This window comes from Puma concolor, chromosome C1 (genome assembly GCF_028749965.1).
Source record: "Puma concolor isolate L17-30 chromosome C1, mPumCon1.1.hap2, whole genome shotgun sequence".
Lineage (NCBI taxonomy): Eukaryota > Metazoa > Chordata > Mammalia > Carnivora > Felidae > Puma > Puma concolor.
The window spans coordinates 179,418,809-179,437,982 of NC_141674.1; the positions used below are offsets into that span (position 1 = coordinate 179,418,809).

General features: G+C 41.3%; 1 protein-coding gene across 4 annotated transcripts in view; it reads left to right on the plus strand.

Annotated features, from left to right (window-relative positions):
• MYO1B (myosin IB) overlaps positions 1-19,174 on the plus strand; it is a 191,821-nt gene that overhangs the window by 75,180 nt on the left and 97,467 nt on the right. For all 4 annotated transcript variants that reach the window (XM_086719171.1, XM_025912753.2, XM_025912750.2 and 1 more), the window contains exon 4: positions 12,922-13,016. In XM_086719171.1, the coding sequence (XP_086575297.1) occupies positions 12,922-13,016 (95 nt within the window). The remainder of the gene's footprint in view (positions 1-12,921; positions 13,017-19,174) is intronic.

Below are 19,174 nucleotides of genomic sequence, written 5' to 3' on the forward strand. Positions count from 1 at the left end.
TCAGGTGGGTCTCTAGGAAGGGTAGGAGCAAGATATTCTCACAGCTAGCCCTAGAGATGACTGCTTTTGCCTGTTAGTTTAGGAACTGGCAAGATTCTGGAGTGCAAATATAATCACACTTTGCCTTTCTAAAGCAGAAGATTTTAGGTGATCATTTTGCCTGTGCCTTCAAACAGAACCTGCACAAACCAGCATCAGAGAGAAGTGCCGAATACTAAAACATAACCTAAACGAAGAATTTCAGCTGGCAAGCATGAAGTTTCCCTTTAACTTTCTTTTTCTTCTTTGAGTGTTTTAAATCCATAGAGTTCTTTCTTGTAAAGATATGAATATGCACTTACATATGCATACTCGAGTAACAGTTCTCTTGATTTCTCCCTTATTAGGTTTTTTTTTTTATAAATAGTTGGTAAGCAAACACAGACTCTGAAAATGCCATAAATTAATTTTTGTCCATTTTTTTTGCGTGACTAGGAGAAAGGACTGTTAGGATTCATTATGCAAATTTATTCTGAGCATATATGTCAGGCACTGAGATGGTGAGTCATAGTTCCTGCTCTCAAGGGAGAGAAATGTAGTTAAAAAAAGTCCAAAAATTAAAACACGCTGGGGGTATAATACACGTATAAATGGGATTTTGCAGGTATAGAGTCAGGGAGCTCCTGGAACAAGGGGAATCATCCAGGGTTTCCAGGGAAGAGGGTGTTTGGTGGGGGCAGTTGGGCAGATGAGGAGCCAAGAAGGAAATGAACCATTTGGAAAGAGAGCTAGACTAGCTCCTGGGAAGGATCTTGCTTGCTTTTTCATGCATCACACACCCATGAAAACCAAAGCCCGTAGAGACTAGATCCTGTGTGAGAAACTGCCTTATTTTTACCTCTCTGGGTAACCAGAAACCAGTCGAGACACCCATGAAGGAAGTTTTTAAGTTCAAGATTTTGTGTTGAAGATAGAAGCTTGTCTTGAGCTTATATTCTGTAACAAAAACATCCACCAGCACTATGCATAGCTCTCAAGGACCCAGTATTTGTATCCAGAATGCCTTAGGCACAGTCTGTTCTCATCTAGGGTCTCTCGCCCCTCCCTAGCTGATAGGGGATGGTTGCTGCTGGCTTTCAGGACTTTATTCTTAGTTTTTCCAAGGTTGGTCTCTAATGACAAGGCCTTTATCAGATAGCTCGCCCCCCCTCCCCCGACACGTGGCAATAAATGCTGTCTGCTTGCAGATTGCAGTGTTTCTCAAATAAATATGTGATCTGCGTATGTGACATGTCATTTTCTTGCGGCCACTCTGCAGACAGTGTGACATGGCTTAAAGTACTTGAAAGCAGATGTTTGAGGGCTCTGTATTTGAGTTCACTTTGGAGCTGTGCTTTTGTGGGATGGAATAATACAGGAGTTGTATTTGATCCTTTTGGGAGTGTTAGGGCACTTCTTCTGGATCAACGTTAAATCTTCCTCCAGCAGAAGCTCAAAGCATTGCTGTTGCATCATTTCCTGCGAGAGTTCTGGACCCCTCTCTGCCAGAGTGGTGGAGAGCCAGGGGAGTGCGTCCAGGAGGGAGTGACCCGTTAGCATTTTAGAAGGAGGAGGGTTGCAGGGAAGCCAGCCTGCAGGCGGAGTGGCGTGTGGTATTTTTGATTTACCCATTCTTATGTGGCCACTTTGAAGCCATTTTAGAGTGACAAACATTTCAGCGTTAAAAGAAAAATGCAACATGTAAGAAACAGTAACTGCTGTGTAGAACATATCTCCTGGCATCTTGAGCCTTTCTTTCTTACCTTATCATGGAAGTCCCTTCCTCCTGGGTGAGGACCAAAACTGGGGTAAGGGAGGGAGAGTGGGAGTGAGAACTGTCTGGAAGACATACCCAATGAGCAGTAGTCATCCCTTGGCTCCCCACCCTGGGACCTTTTGGAGAGGGCCATCAGTCATCCCAGGGGTAAAGCCTGCGTGGGACTGTGGGGGTGGGGGGGTCGTGGAGTGGGGGAGTTCTTTCTTCATGGTCTGATTTGTGGTCCTCTGATTTCCCTCTTTCAATCACTGAGTTTCTTTTTTTTTTTAATTTGAGACATGGATTTGACTGTGTAATAATGGACTCATTTGTTTTCCATATGGAAGCCCGGAGGAAAGGTTCCTGCATTTTGTTTATGAGCTGAATTTGCAAAGATTGGAGTAGATTTTAAACCCCATGTTAAAACATTGGGGGTGTGGGAGGGAAGGGAATCTCTGGGCCACTAGGATCACTTGAGTCCAGATTCCTAGGAAATCCTCCAACATGTATCTAACACTTCTCTCTGATGCCTAAACAATGTAAGTGGGTGATACTTAAAATGGAGAATACTCCATAGAATCATAGTTTTGGAAGACAGCAATGATACAGTTTTGCTTTACAGAAGCAAGCTTTAACAAACCTGATTACAGAAACACCTAAAAGCAAGTAGTCAAACTTGGCTGCAGTGAGGACAGGATTAGGAATAGAGAAAGAGTCATGGTAATAAAAATGACATTATATTTTGACAGTATCGTATCAGGATGGCTTGTGGAAATATCTTGCCTGGTTATAGAAGGCCCCTTTAGGAGTTACTGATGCTCAGGCCAGAAGTGAGGAACTTGTCTAAGGCAATAAAAACTGGTGATGGGGAGGAAAGGAAGGGGTGGATTTGAAAGGTGTTGGATACCTGGATGAGTCAAGCAAAATTTTAATTCAAAAAATGTTTTTCCTGGTACCAGTATCCCTCATGCTTTAGAGAAAGGTTTTGTTGCCGTTTTTAGGTAAGCCACAGACCAAATGACCTGTCCTCAAATGATTAGATTATTATCTAGTTAGTAGATGATTTCTCTACCTGGAGTGTGCAAGGGTAGGGATGATGTCACATGTATTCCTCTGCCTGCACACAGAATGCTTATTGAATAAATGAATACTGAATTCTCTTAAAATTATTTCCAAAATATTTCCTCCTTTATGGTATCATGGTGTGAATTTAGCTAATAACCGAAGTATAGTAATATAATAATAATAATTATTATTATCATTATTATTATTTTACGTATTTACTTCCTTTTCTCTGTAATAACGTGTGCAAACCCAGATGTTTCATTGCATATGCACAGTGGTCTCTCTGTGTGTGTGTGTGTGTGTGTGTGTGTGTGTGTGTGTGTATGTATATATACATGTGTCTATTTATTATCAGGCATCTTGGTAATATTTGTTGATTTCATTGAATTTTGCATTCACTCTATGAAATGGTGGCAGGTCTCGCTTTCCAAAATGTGAATTGATTTGTGACCTTGATTCTTTAAACATGCAAACTTGGCCCCAGCTGGCCCTCCAGTCCTCTCCTGAGTGCCTGCTCCATTTCAGACACTGTTCAGGGTGCTTTATAAACATCATCTGCGCAGCTCCGTGGGCTGGAAGCACAGACCAACGCTTGAAGAAATTGGTAACCTCCCACTACTGCTCACTCCCTCTCCTCTGTGCATTTTTAAAGAAATAAAGCAGTGTGTACTTGGGGTTCCCATTCAGATGCCATCCCCATCCAGTCCTTCTGTGATGGCCACAGCCAGATTTCGCTACGCTTCTTCATTCAGTGCATGGCGCCACGAAAGGCCCCCAGCAGAGTGTCTTCTACTGTAGACAAGCATCCCTATGTTTCCCGCTTCTCTTGGAGGAAAGCTGAGACTCTGCCTCATTGCATCCTGTGTCCATAGCAGGCACTGAGGGGCTATCCAAGTTAAACGATACAGGTTTATATTTGAATGTTGTAAACCTGAAAGGTTCACTTCACTGAATTGACTTAACTATTTGGGATGGTGACGTGAGGTACCTTAGATCACAGTATCTGTTCCAAGGTAGACAAAGACACACGGAAGGTGCACATTTTTAGGCCTTAAATCAGTAAGGAACATCTATCTGGAAAATCAGTTAGCATGTTAAGAATGTGAAGTCATTCTGTTTACTTTAATGAGTAAAACATTAAGTCCTATGGGTGATTAGGAAGGTCTTTGGAGTAACTTCTCTTGGGATAACTTTTTCCAGGATTTAGTTGCCTGTAATAAAGTCGTAAAACCTGACTATGAGATTAGTTGAAAATAATCCATTTTTCCAAAAGGCTTGGGAACAGTTGTGTTGGGAATTTGTTTAAATTGTGTTTACCTTGAGCAGGAAAGGCTGTTTTTATAGATTATAACTGTGTAATTATTTTTATGAGAATTGGGTGATTGTTAGTATTCTTTTGTTAAAACGGATACTAAAAATACTTGCAGGGCTTACTGAATTTGAATTAAGAGTCTAATTGTCTCTTTGTTCTTTCCTCTAAATCAGGTGTGTTTTGTTAATTTCTGGACAGGGGAAATAACATAATTTCCTCCTTGGTGTCTGTGTTCTCCCAGCCTCTGTCCTTGCATATTGCCTTGGGGTTCAGATATTGCAGCTTTCCGTGATATACCTTTCTCAGTAAAAGTCATTTCTCCCCTTTCTGAATATCTTTGGGAGACTGCTGATGTGCTTATTACCTTCTCCCACCTCCATTTTGGGGGACTTTAGTGTCTTTCTTGTTAGATTTTAAGCCTCTAGAGGACAGATTTTCTTCACCATTGTCCTCAGAATTTGCCTGGTGAGTACAATGCCTCCTTTCTCATGGGTGCCCATGAACTCCCTGGGAACCCCTTCCTCCACACACTCTTCCATTTTACTTATTAGGGCATTGATCCATTCTTGAATAGTAGGAACCATTCGCCCTTCGCTAATTTGAGGGATAAGGCCCTGCAGCAGTGAACACTGATGAAGGGGAATCAGCCTCTTTGCTTCCGGATGCTTGCCAAACCCAAAGCAGGATGCTACCCCAGTGAGGGCTTTCCCCCTGTGGCATCTCATGCTCAGGGCATCATTTTCAGAAGGAAGTCCTGAGCAGCACAAGGGATTACTACTAAATTCCAAACAGCAGCTTCCAGACCCTGAAAGCAGATGTTTCCTCCTCACTGCTTGCATATCTTAAGTCCAGTCCTTTTCCTTCCTGGCATAATTTAGTCTCTCTAAACCCCTTGTCTCTTCCTAATGCATGTCTCCAGTACCTGGGTTTTGCAATCCACCTCTGAAAAAGTATTAGCCCTTGGCCCAGTCCACCTTTGTATCAGTCTCCAGAAGAAGTGACTTATGGCTGGCTGACCCCAGATGGGGGAACACATGAGGATCTCCATGGTGATTTTGATAATGGTTAGGCACATAGGGTCAGAAGACTGTGTGTATACCTCAAAGCTTCTTCATCACAGGAGGATTATAAATAAAATTTCTAAAATCTTGAAAGCAATCTTTGCTGTTTGTTTTAGATTATATTCCATAATTGGCATGTTGAACCTTTGAAATAAAGAGCTGTGCTTGTAAATTCTAAGAAGAGTTTCTTCTCCAATTACACAGGGATTTCTGCTGTTACTTAAAACATTATAACACAAGTGACTCATTTTATATATACAAGACATTCAGATACTGTGATTTTTGTCACCTTGGTGATTACCTTTGATTGTTAAAGATTAAAAAATATTTTTGACCCATTAAGAAATGGTGAGAGACCAGGTGTACATTGAGGTTGACTCAGCAATCTATGGAATTTCACAAAAATCCTGTGGGAGTCTATTTTTCAAGAACCAATGTAATTCTAAAGGAAGAAGAAACTTTCTTGTGCCTATTTGTCATATCCTATTTTAAAGCCTGACTTTTGAGCTTTATTTGATGCTTTACTTTTGTCACTTTAGAACAGATGTCATCTTAAAATGATTCATCCTTGATGAGATTATTTCTGTTTGGTAGCTAATAGAAACAGGCCCTTTCCAATTGTGTAGCGAAAGAAAGCTCTGTGGCTACTTAAGTTGAGGATATACAAATGTCTATGAATTTGGAAAATTAAGTATTGATTAAAAAAAAAGTATTCTTACAAAAATGATTGTAGCCCATATTTTTAAGATAATTAAGTCTCACCTGCTCTCTGCCATATGCTGTGCCATTGCATTGCATCCCTCTTAGGTGACAACTAGGGACTTCTTTGAGTTTAACTATATGAAAAAAGTACAATATTGTATTTTTAAGCAATTGCTTATTTTAAATCTTATTTCCTTTCAGCCTATCTATGTCTTCCTATTTTAAATGTGGCTCCTATGGGCAACATATAGGTGGATTTTGCTTTTGTATCTGTTCTAACATTCTCTGCCCTTTAATTGGAGTATTTTTGTCCACTAACATTTAATGTAGTTACTAATATGGTTGAATTTAGTTCTACCTTTTAATAATTTATTTTCTGTTTGTCTCCTCTGTGTTTATTCCTCTTTTCCTGCCTATTTTTGGATTATTTGAATTTTTTTTAGAATTCCATTTTAATTTTTTAGTTACTTTGCCGCTCTTGTGTTATTACTTTAGTTGTTGTTCTAGGCATTATAATACACCTTTCAGGACTGTTATTGAATTAATATTGTATCACTTTATGTAAAATAAAGGAACTTTGCAGCCATTTGAGTCCGTTTACCATCCATCTCCCCTGAACCTATTCTTTATGTTTGTTTTCATCTTCTGTCCTTTTTTACTTATAGTGTACATTTTGCCCATTGGTATTTATTTTGAAGAGAGACTCATTTTTGTTCTCTATCTTCTGTTATTCTGAGGCTTGGGTTATGAGGAATGCTCACTGATGACATGGCTATGAAGGATAACTGTACTGTGAAAAATACGTTGTTACCGTGTCTGGCATAGGACAAGAATGCAATAAAGCTTTCCAGGATTACAAGTTATAGTAACTTGTAATAAATAACTACAAACACTTATTTTCCCTGAAGTTCTTCCTTCAGATGTGATATGATGAATGTGTGGTGGTAGAGCATTACACTAACTTAACAAGGTGATATTTTTCAGGGGGGGTGAACATTTTCTGAATTAGGAATAGGAGGGGGGCGCCCAGAGGGTTCAGTTGGTTGGGCGTCTGACGTCGGCTCAGGTCATGATCTCACGGCTTGTGAGTTCGAGCCCTGCATCAGGCTCTGTACTGAGAGCTCAGAGCCTGGAGCCTGATTTAGATTCTGTGTCTCCCTCTCTCTCTGGCCCTCCCCTGCTTGCTCTCTGTCTGTCTCTCCTTCAAAAATAAATAAACATTAAAAAAAAAAAAAGAATAAGAGGCAACGATTGATGTCTGCAATAATGTTTTACATGGAAGGCCAACACTGAGGAGGGCACTTGGTTGGGATGAGCATTGGGTGTTGTATGTAAGCCAATTTGACAATAAATTATATTAAAAAAATAATAAGCAAACAAATCAACAAGCCTCAACGTTTCCATGTAATACACTCCACACATAATTCCCTTTCTCCTTTTCCTTTTCTCCCCTGTTCTTCTCGTGGGCTGTCTCAGCCCTTGAATGGAGTTCAGTATGAAGTTAGAAATTGGTGGAACACTTGAAGGTTAGGAATTTTTAAAAGACACTTACTAATTTTTTTTGTTATGTAACTTTAGAAGAACGTACGGCTGAGCCAGAGCTAGAAAGAGAAGAAATAGTTGAGATTTGTAGATCTAAATTGTAGATGAGAATTTTGAGACAGGTGATTTTAAGAGGGTTAAAATCAGAAGCAGAATTTCCCTAGTATGATTCTAAAATATTCTAGAATTCAGGATTAGGTGAAAGGGAATACCTTTCTTGAGAGCTTTTGAAGAAAATGACATGAAACAAATAGGTAGTAACAGTTTTGTACATTCAGGAGAGTTTTCTTAGACAAATTTTGTTCTGCTGAACTTTGGCTAATGGAGATAACAAGCTAACGAAATGGATCAGACTGTTTTAGGGAAAAGATCTTAAGCGACTCATTATGAGGGAGCCAGAGACAGTGAAAAATAGAGATCTGCTTGGAAGAACATTGGCTTTAGGTAGTGGTGGTGATGTATTTCGTGTGACGTCTTTCCTGCTTTGCATTATAGATGAAATAAACTTAGAAAGCAGGTGGCAGGGTGGAGAGCCTAGAGTTTTGGGGAAAAAAGCCCTGCTGTCACCTTTGATGACCATAAAAGCAGAACCACTGTGGAGATGGACATTCTGAGCAGAAATAAGATGGAGGAGAAGCATACGTACCGGCTACTTAATTTTTCAACGTGCAACCCAACATTGCGCCCCGACAGAAAATAACAGATGACCCAAACCAAACATCTAAAACCGAAAAGCAAGAGATACAGCTCAGCTGTTTGGAAATGTGCAGTGAGCATGCGTGGTGGTGTTCGGGAAAGTTTGGCTCTCAGCTAACAGCTGTGCAGCTGACCTGGAAATGAAGGGGGGACTTGCTTTCAAGCGTCAGGCTGTCTCTATTCTTAGAGCTCAACTAGAAGACAGAAGAAGTGGGTGAAACCCACGCTCTTGATGTGGTGGCATCAAACCCATGCTTGCCCCTGATGTTATCGTCACTGCGTTATAATAAACCATTCATTTCTGCGTGTGGTAAATAACAATGCTGACATGCTCACAAAATAATGTCAAGCATATGGGTCACAAGTGTTTTGAAGGAAAAACTTTTCTAAAGATTTATTTAGGTTCCTTAATTACAGAGTGGTTTGGAAGACTGGCATGTGGTTTCAGTTTATAGTTATAAATGTTGGCCGTGGTGATGGGTACCTGCTAATGTTGCCGGAGAGGAAGAGAACAAGGCCGGGGGCAGGGCTTATGTCCTTCATGGCCTGCCCTTCGGTCATTTGTAAAGTCAAGGTCTGAGTTCATACGAAGTACACATACGATCGCATTTATAGTGTGCCTGGGCTGGGTGTGCCAACAGTCCCAGCCCATTGTTCCAGTGCTTGAGTACTTCAGTTGATAAATTTTCATGGCCGTCTAGAGTCTCGAAAGAATAACTCTCCCTTTTAGCCTTTATATTAAAATATACTCCATTGTAGATCAAACCCAGTTTTGGGGGACAGCAGTTAAGTATTTCTGTCTGGACAGACAAGAAAAAAACTAAGCATTCAGCATAAGTGTTTTGATGTGACATAAACCCATGGCAGGGTCATTTGGTGATCTTCTAAAGCCTCGTTTATGTGTGTTTATGTGTGTTGTGTGCACACACACAGTCATATATTGTTATTCATGTTAGAAATAATTTTGAATCATTGATGGTGTAATATTTAAACCTAACTTGCAGTCTTAGGAGCATAGGAAAGGCTTGTGTTGAACAACCCATGAGGAAGTCAGTGAATATGTACAGTGAATATATATGTGTGTGTGTGTATGTGTGTGTGTGTGTGTGTGTATGTATATGTATGTGTGTATATATATATGTATATGTATATATATACATATACATATATATATACACACATACATATATACACACACACCATATATGTATATATAGTAGGAAAAGTTCATTTGTATTTGCCATAATGTGTTTTCCTGCATTTCTTGCCAGTGATGATAATGATAGTGGCATCTCTGAGCTGTTGTCTGGAGGTGAGAAGAATGGCAGGGAGAGTGAAGCTCGTAAGAAATCTAAGCTCTGCTTTTCTTTCCTGCATGAAGGTCATAAGAAGAAATGACTTTCCTGTTTACCATTCTGCCGGGCTCACTCCAATAGTGACTTACTTTGTTGATATTTGGAGAGAATTCACTCATCTATTCTTTCCTATTTGCGTATTTTTGGCGTCTTATGCTTGTAACTCTGCAGGACGGCACAAAGATTAACTAGAAAAAAGGCGGTGCCCTAGAGGAGCTTACCTCCTGGTAGGGGTTGGGAAGATGTGTACATAACTGATTGTAGCACAGAAAGAATTCACACGTTTATTTAGGGCTTTATAACACTTCCAGAGCTTTTATACACCTTTCTTTAACCTTCTAAGCTGAAGTATGTGGTATGTGGCTCTGTTCTCCAATTGGTACGTGAAGAGACTGCCATGCAGCCAGGGTGAGGTACTGGCCTCACGGTCATGTAGGTGGGGAATTGTGGATCCGGGGCCTAGAGAATCCTACCCAGGGTGTCTTCTGTTCCCACAGTCATTGTATTTTTCACTGTCCTTACTGTGCATTGGTGTGCGCAGGGGCATGCTTGTTTTTACCTGAGGACATCAGAGAACACAAGAGAAGGAGGAGCCCTGCTGAGTGGTCTAAGGGGGTGAGCAAGGTGCTGGCTAGATAGGGAATGGCTGAGAGGGATTTGAGGAGAGGGTAAGACCTGCTGGGCAGAAGATCACCCCGTGCACTGGTCTTATAAATGAGCTAAAACCACCTGCTACTCAAAAAAGTCCCTTGTGGGGCGCCTGGGTGGCTCAGTCGGTTAAGCGTCCGACTTCAGCTCAGGTCACGATCTCGCGGTCTGCAAGTTTGAGCCCCGCGTCGGGCTCTGGGCTGATGGCTCAGAGCCTGGAGCCTGCTTCCGATTCTGTGTCTCCCTCTCTCTCTGCCCCTCCCCCGTTCATGCTCTGTCTCTCTCTCTCTCAAAAATAAATAAACGTTATAAAAAAAAAAGTCCCTTGTGCCAGATAGTTCCATTATTTTTTCCTTTCTCTTTTCATATTCATACGTTCATTCAACAAATGCTTTCAAGAATATACTTATTATGGGCAAGGGATTGGATTCATTGAAATGATGGTTACAGAATAAGGCTCATGGTGGCTCTTTGAGGTCCCACAGTAGCTCTGCCAGAAGATGAGATCACAGATAGCCCTAAGAGGATGTGACAAGAAGGGAAGAATGTGGTACACAGTATTTCCAGGTTCAAGTTAGGACTGTTCTGGGAAAGGGGTCACGGACACGTTGTGTCATTTCTCAGTCTGAGTTGGATCATTTATCCTCAAGGAGGCCAGCGTTTACTTCATAGAGCTGTTTTAAGGATCAAATCTGATTATGAACATGAGAGCACTTCATCCTGCTCAGTAAATTGTCAGTATTAATGATGCTCCTACTCACCTTTTCAAGAAGAGCCGGTCATTGACTGAAAGGCTTTCTGTGGTCTGGTCAGCGAAATGTAAACTCTCCCCGTATCGCCAGCCCTTCACTGATGTTCCTTATTTCAGATTGGTCTCCTATGCATTCTTGTGGCCCTGCCCGCCATGAAGCGGCAGGCTATCCCAGTGGTCAGGAGCAGGGGATCAGTTCTGGCTCTACTGTGTCCCATCGGCAGTGTAACCTTGGCAAATTATGTCTTTATTTTGTGCCACAGTTTTATCATCGGGAAGTGGGATTAATAATAACTTACCCTTAGTAGTTTGAGTTAAAATGATTAAATATGAAGGGCTTGGAGACAGTGCTGGTAAGGTTGCCATTTTTAGCTCTAATTACTATCTAAATCCTACCTGATCCTGCCACTCTCCTGCTTACAGTCCCGGAGTGTGGCACCCTTATCATCTCTGCTCCAATTTGGAGTCTGCCCATCTATCTCCCTGGCTCATTGCTCACCCCTTCTTTATGCTCTGCCTTCCAGCAAGAAGGAATATCCACACTCTCGATTATTTTGTTTTTTGCTTTTTTGCCTAAAAGCCCTTACCCTTGTTAATGTATTCCTTAGGACTGGTTTTCCTACTTCTGAAGAATCTGCGGCTCCCTTCCCCATCCCCTTGGGCCCCTGTCTTATTCTGCAATGTTGTGCACATATCTTTCTCATTGCTCTTAACTTGTTGGGTTGCTGTTTTCTATTTGTATCTCTCTCCCCTGCTTTTGGCTGAGAATTCCTGGAAAAGGGCTGAGTCTAGCTTACCTTTATATTTCCAGCATGTTCTTTACACAAGGTAGACTCTTGATAGATACTTGTTGATAAATGAATAGGGCTTTACCTTTTTTTTTTTTTTTTCTTTTTTCTTTTTCAGTTTGAGAGAGAGAGAGAGAGAAAGACAGAGAGAAAGGATCTTAAGCAGGCTACACACACAGTGAGGAGTCCCTGCTCAGGGCTCGATCACACAACCCTGGGATCAGGAGCTGAGCTGAAATCAAGAGTCAGAAGTTCAACCAACTGAGCCACCCAGGAGCCCCTGTTTTAAACACAGTATCATATTGTCAAGTTTATTTCTCAGTTAAGGGCGCCTGGGCTCAGTCCGATGAGCATCTGACTCTTGGTATCAGCTCAGGTCATGGTCTCACTTGATCATGAGATCAAGCCCCACATCGGGCTCTGCGCTGACAGTGTGGAGCCTGCTTGGGCTTCTCTCTGCCCCTCCCCTGCTCATGCTCTCTCTCAGAATAAAAAAGTAAACATTAAAAAAAAAAAAAAAAAAAACCCAAACAATTATTTTTCATTTAGCTGGAGGGGGCAAATTTTACCTTATTTATAAATTTTGAGGCAAGGAAGATCAACCTGGGGACTGGCCTGGTCTTGATAGGGGGCCCTGTTGTCAGCACAGGGCCCCGTGAGGAGCTTGAGGGCCTAGGACTGGAGCAGACCCCTGGCCGACCCAAGGTCCTCCTTGCCTCTGGTGGGCGTTACAGTTTGTTATCTGTTTGTGAAGGCAGTAGTTCTGTATTTAGCTCAATGATGGTAATATCAGCCATTTGGCATTTGATAGAATTTTTTCTAACATTCGAAAAAATTTTTTTGAAATTCCAGTGTATTGTCCTGAAAACCGCTGCATCATCCAGTGTTGGACATGTGATGCGACATTTTCTTCTTGGTTCTCTGAATTGCCAAGATTTTAATAAAATGAACCATAAGTATCACATGTGGGTTAAATAAGCATATCTTTAGAGGACGGTAAGTCAGTACCACTTCGTTTACTAGAGGATGTGAAGGAAAAGGGACCATGGGCCACAAGGATGGATGGGTTTATTTATTTCCTTTAAGAATTTGAAGGAAATAAAATCTGACGTCTCGGCTTTCTATCTGCAGCATACCAGTGTCCTTTAAAGAGCCTCTAGTTACATTTCATAAACATGTGAATAATGAGCTGAATTTTAAGGACTTCTCTCCCATTCTCCCCTACAGCTTTGCCCTGTCAGATGAAGCATACAGGTCCCTAAGAGATCAAGATAAAGACCAATGTATTCTCATTACCGGGGAAAGCGGAGCAGGAAAAACAGGTAAGGCCAGGCCCAGCCTACCTTCCTTTCTCCTCTGTAGAAGGTCAGTGCTGCACAGATGATGGTATATCAAAGAGGGCGGGGGGCCTCATTAGCATGAAGCTGCACTGGGCCACTGTGACCGCTCCTTTGTGGGAGGCTGCTGATTCGGATCATGGAATGTTCTCTGGGAAGGACTTACCCCATCTCTCACATGACGAAACAGGTACTTGTCAAAGGGATTTCAATCAATATGGGAGTCTGTTTCTGGATTCTGGATCTTCTGGTGCAGTCTGAGCGCTTCAGGGTCTCTTACCTTTCCCGTAAGACACCAGACCTGTGAAGTCTTACCACTTCTGAGGAATGACAAATTGTTTGGGCTTTGGGAGACCACAGGCATATCTTATCTCTGCTAAAGAGTGAGGAGGGAAGGCACCAGAAAGATGCTTAATTTCACTCTAGAATAAAGTCTTTGAAGCCTAACGAATTGAGTATTTCTATATATTTTTACACTTATTTCTTTATTTAAGTGTTTATTTTTGAGAGAGAGAGAGAGCATCAGCTGGGGAGGGGCAGAGAGAGGGAGACAGAGAATCCAAAGCAGGTTCTGCATTATCAGTGCAAAGCCCAGTGTGGGCTTGAACTCATGAACCGTGATATCATGCCCTGTGCCGAAGTCGGATGCTCAACCCTACTGAGCCCCAAGATTTTTCTATATATTGTTAGATGGGTTGGCACCTTTCCATAAAACAAACCCTCGAGTGGAGAGGTTGTGCTGTTTTTCATGTGCTTTTAATAAAAACAATTTGTATGATTGATGTTCTCGAGTGAAAAGTGATTTCACACATGATGCCCAGCCACCTAGAAAAGGTCTGAAAGAGCTGTGCTCTCTGAGTCCAGACTGGGGCAGGTTGAAACTGCTGTTGTCAGTGAGCTTCTCTGATGGAAGTGCTAAGCCCTGAAGAAGGAGAATGGTGAGGGAGATGGTATTTTCACGATTTTATCTGTAAAATGTTCTTGTTTTCTACACAAGATTCTGATGATTCTACTAGTTTGCCAGAGTGGGATTTAAATGTTTGTACTTTGCTTGGCTATGAAGTGATTAGATTAGCATACTTTGAGTCTCTGATTATTAAGAAAGTTGCCCATGGATATTTCAGTCAACTGACTGAAATGAGCCCCTCCTAAGATGTGCACCTTTAAAGTCTCACTATCGGCTCTGAGAGGGCTTTTCCTTCTGCACCTGTTCCTTCCTCCGCTCTCTTTAGGAGTATTCCCTCCCTGCCCCCAGTGTAGATAAGTGTATCCAACTTCCTAGAGCCCTTTAGAGACATAGCAAGTACACACTTTCTATGTGAGGTTCTAGGCCCTGGATGGGCAGAAATAGGAAAAGACTGGCACGTAAGAAGGTTAAAGTAACAGAAGACCCAGTCTCGTATGGTTAGGAAGGATTGTAGGTGTAGACCACCTACTGTAGGGTCCTTCCCATAGAACTGCCAAGCTCCTTGTTTTCTTTTCTTTTTTTGTTTTTTAAGTTTTTTAAATGTTTATTTAATTTTGAAGGGGAGGGAGAGAGAGAGCACATGTGCACAAGCAAAGGAGGGGCAGAGAGAGAGAGAGAGAAACAGGATCTGAAGCAGGCTCTGCACTGGCAGCAGAAAGCCCCATGCAGGGCTTGAACTCATGTACCATGAGATTATGACCTGAGCCCAAATCAGATGCTTAACCAACTGAGCCACCCAGGCTCCCCCAAACTCCCTTGTTTTGTGGTGATAGAGGGATCACTGCTTTGTTTTGTTTTTAATTTTTTTTATTGTTTGTTTATTTTAGAGAGAGAGACAGAGCATGAGCAGGGGATGGGCAGATAGAGAGGGAGACAGAGAATCCGAAGCAGGCTCGAGGCTGAGCTGTCCGCACAGAGCCCGATGCGGAGCTCGAACCCACTAACCGTGAGATCATGACCTGAGCCGAAGTTGGATGCTTAACTGACTGAGCCACCTCGAGGGTTCACTGCTTCGTAAAGCAACCTGCTAAATTTGTCATACAGATTCAGCTATCACAAGTTCTTTCTTACCTAGATTTGAATTCTGCCTCTACCTAGTGGCCTTAACTCTGCCATCTGGAACCTCCCCAAATTAGTGTACTTTCTTTTCTATAGGACAGTCATTGGGTTATTTGAAGTCATCCATCATAGCTTGCTAGGTCTATACATCCTTGGCCTTCAAAAATTTCCTGTGTGATGCACATTCATTTACTCATTCATCCAGGAAGTAATTTTTGAGTACCTTAAAGGAATACTAATAAGGTGAAAGTACTGTACTAAGTACTAGTGACACATTGGTGAGCCAGACACCATCCTTGTCCTTATTGAATTTGTAATCTAGTGCAGGAGATAGACAATAGCACTCTGTTACATGTGCATGTGCACAAGTATGGGTACTGTATATACACATATACCTATGTCGCATGTATGCATGTAGTTTATATAGAAAAGGAAAAGTACGGGGTACTTATAAGAGCATATGATATGATCAGATCTCATTCTCAAAACCCTCACTATCATGGTCATATTATTCTGGAATGATCCCTGTTTGTCAGTATGCCTCATACAATTACGTCCCAAGGAGAGAAATAAACCGAGTAAATACTTCAAGTTTGGTCTTGGTTATGGGGGAAACTGTTACCTCTCTTAATATGGATACCAGGCTTCTGTTAATATAATATAGCATATGTATTGAGTCTTACCAGTCTTCCCATCAGGCAAGATACTGTAGGTTTCTTGTATGTCAGCTTCTGGTAGGTCAGATGTGCTCAATCTGGTGTTGTCCAACAAAGTTATTTTAAGCTTACTGATAGAATCTTTATTTTTATAAATTTAGACCATTGTTAATAGCCTCTTGTGAAACTGACAAATTCTGATTCTGTTCCCTCCCGTAGAACCACTGCCATGCCATTGGGTAATAAGGGTAGCTGTCCCACATAAGTATTTCCATTGTGCTGGGCATTGTGCTTTAGTGTGTTACACATAGAAGTATTCTTCTTACCCCCATTTTTATCATGGGGAAATTGAGCCACACAAAGGTTAACCAAGTTGCCCAAACTTGCCAGTGAGTAAATGGCAGAGATGAGATTTTGAGCACAAGTAGTATATATAGCTCTAGAGTCCCCACTTTTCTTAATCAGTTCAGCCTGCTTTAACAGCATACCATAGACAGGGTGGCCTAAACAACAGATATTTCTTTTTCTTTTTTTCTTTTTTTTTTTTTTTTTAATGTTTATTTAGTTTTGAGAGAGTGAGAGAGCAGGGACGGGGCAGAGAAAGAGGGAGCTATAGAATCTGAAGCAGCTCCACGTGCCGAGTCGTCAGCAGAGTCTGATGCAGGGCTCGAACCCACGAACTGCCAGATCATGACCTGAGCCAAAGTCAAGACGCTTAACATACTGAGCCACCCAGGAGCCCCCAGACATTTATTTTTTAAGTTGTAGAGGCTGGGATGTCCAAGATCAAGGTTCTTGCTGATTTTGTTCCTGGTGAGAACCTTCTATCTGTGTCCTCACATGGGAGATAGAGATGGAGATGGCGGGAGAGGGGGAGGGAGGGAGAGAGGGAGGGAGGGAGAGAGAGAGAGAGAGAGAGAGAGAGAGAGAGAGAGAAACACTAATCCCAGAGCACCTGGGTGACTCAGTTGGTTGAGCGTCTAACTCTTGGTTTCGGCTCAGGTCATGGTCTTGCAGTTTGTGGGATGGAGCCCTGCGGTGGGCTGTACTCTGGCAGCAAGGAGTCTGCCTGGGATTCTCTCTCTCTTTCTCCCTTTCTCTCTCTCTCTCTCTCTCTCCCCCCCATCCCTCCCTCTCTCCCTCTCCTTCCCCTCTCTCTCTGACCCCTCTCCTGCTCTCCCACACACGTGTGCTCTCTCTCAAAATAAATAAATAAACTTAACAAACAAACAAACAAACAAAAAGAACACTAATCCCTTCATTGGGAGTTTTTGAGCTTTTGAGGAACTCTGTACTGTTCTCCATAGTGGTTGTACCAATTTACATCCCCTCCAAGGGTGCAAGGGTTTCCTTTTCATCACATTTTCTCCAGCACTTGTTATCTCTTGCTTTTCTTCATTTTGGCCGTTCTAACAAGTGTGAGGTGATAATTTTGTAACTTTGAATTGGAATTTTGAATTACATTCTTGAATTGGAATTTTGAATTACATTGCCCTGGTAATTAGCGATGTTGAGTATATCCTCAGGTCCTTGGTAGCCATTTGTATATCTTATGTGGGAAAATATCTGTTCAAGTCCTTTGCCTATTTTTAATCAGATCATTATTATTATTTATTGCTATTGAGTTGTAGGAGTTAGTTACATATTTTAGATACATGATCAGATACATGATTTGCCAAGTATTTCATGCATTTTGTAGATTGCCTTTTCTCATCGATTGTTTCTTTGGCTCTGCAGAAGCTTTTTTGTTTGACGTAGTCCCGCTTGTGTGGTTTTGTTTTTGCTGTCTGTGCTTTGCATGTCATAGCCAAAACAATATCAAAGGGCTAAGACCAATATCAAAGGGCTTTTTCCATATGTTTTCTTGTAGGATTTTTATGGCTTAAGATCTTATATTTAAGTCTTTAGTCCATTTTGAGTTACTTTTTGTGAGTGGTATAAGATAAGGGTTCAGTTTTATTCTTTTGCGTGTGAATATCCAATTTTGCTGGCACCATTTATTGAAAAGACTGTCTTTTCCCCGTTGAGTATTCTTGGCTCCCTTGTTAAATATTAGTTGACTGAACATACATGGCTTTGTTTCTGGGCTCTCTATTCTGTTTCTTTGGTTTATGTGTCTTCAAAAAAAATTTTTTTTAATGTTTCTTTATTTTTGAGAGAGAGAAAGAGACAGAGTGTGAGGGAGGGAGGGGCAGAGAGAGGGAGACATAGAATCTGAAGCAGGCTCCAGGCTCTGAGCTGTCAGCACAGGGCCTGACGCGGGGCTCAAACTCATGAACCATGAGATCATGACCTGAGTTGAAGTCAGACCTTCAACCAACTGAGCCACCCTGGCGACTCTTTGTGTCTGTTTTTATGCAAGTACCATACTATTTTGATTACTATAGCTTTGTAGTGTGGTTTGAAATCAGGAATTGTAATGCCTCCAGGTTTGTTCTTATTTCTGAAGATTGCTTTTGCTATTTGTGGTCTCTTATGTAGTTCCATATGAATTTCAGGATTGCTTTTTCTTTTTCTGTGAAAAATGCTATTGGAATTTTGATAGGGATTATGTTGAATCTATAGATTACTTTGGGTAGTATGGGCATTTTAATACTATTAATTCTTCCAGTGCACGAACACAGGATATTTTTCCATTTATTGTGTCTTCTTTCATTTTCTTTCATCAATGTCTTATGTTTTCAGTGAAGAGATCATTCACCTCTTTGGTTAAATTTTTCCTAAGTATTCTGTTGTTTTTGATGCTCTTGGGATTGTTTTATTTCTTTTTCAGATACTTTGTTGTTAGCATAAAGAAACACAACTGATTTTTGTATGTTTATCTTATATCCTACAACTTCACTGACTTAGTTTATTATAACCTTTTTTTTATGCCATCTTTAGAGTTTTCCATATATAAGATCATGTCATCTACAAAGAGACAATTCTACCTCTTTCTTTCTGATTCTGGTGTCTTTGATTTCTTTTCCTTGCCTAATTCCCCTGGCTAGGACTTCTACTACTATGTTGAATAGGAGTGGAGTGGTGAGGGTGGGCAGCCTTGTCTTGGGCCTCATCTCAGAGGAAAAGCTTTCAACCTGTCACCATTGAGTAGGATATTAGCTGTGTGCATGTCATTTACGGCCTTTATTATGTTGAGGTACATTCCTTCTATACCCAGTTAGTTGAGAGTTTTTATCATGAAAGGATATTGAATTTCGTCAAATGCTTTTATGCGTCTCTTGAGATGATCGGATGATTTTTATCTTCTTATTCTATTAATGTGATGTATCACATTTATTGATTTGCATATGTTTGAACCATTCTTGCATCTCAGGGATGAATACCACTTGATGATGGTGTGTGATCCTTTTCACAAGCTGTTGAATTCAGTTTGGTAGTATTTTGCTGAGAATTTTGGCATCTGTATTCATCAGGGATATTGATCTGCAGTTTCCTTGTAGTATCCGGCTTTGGTATCA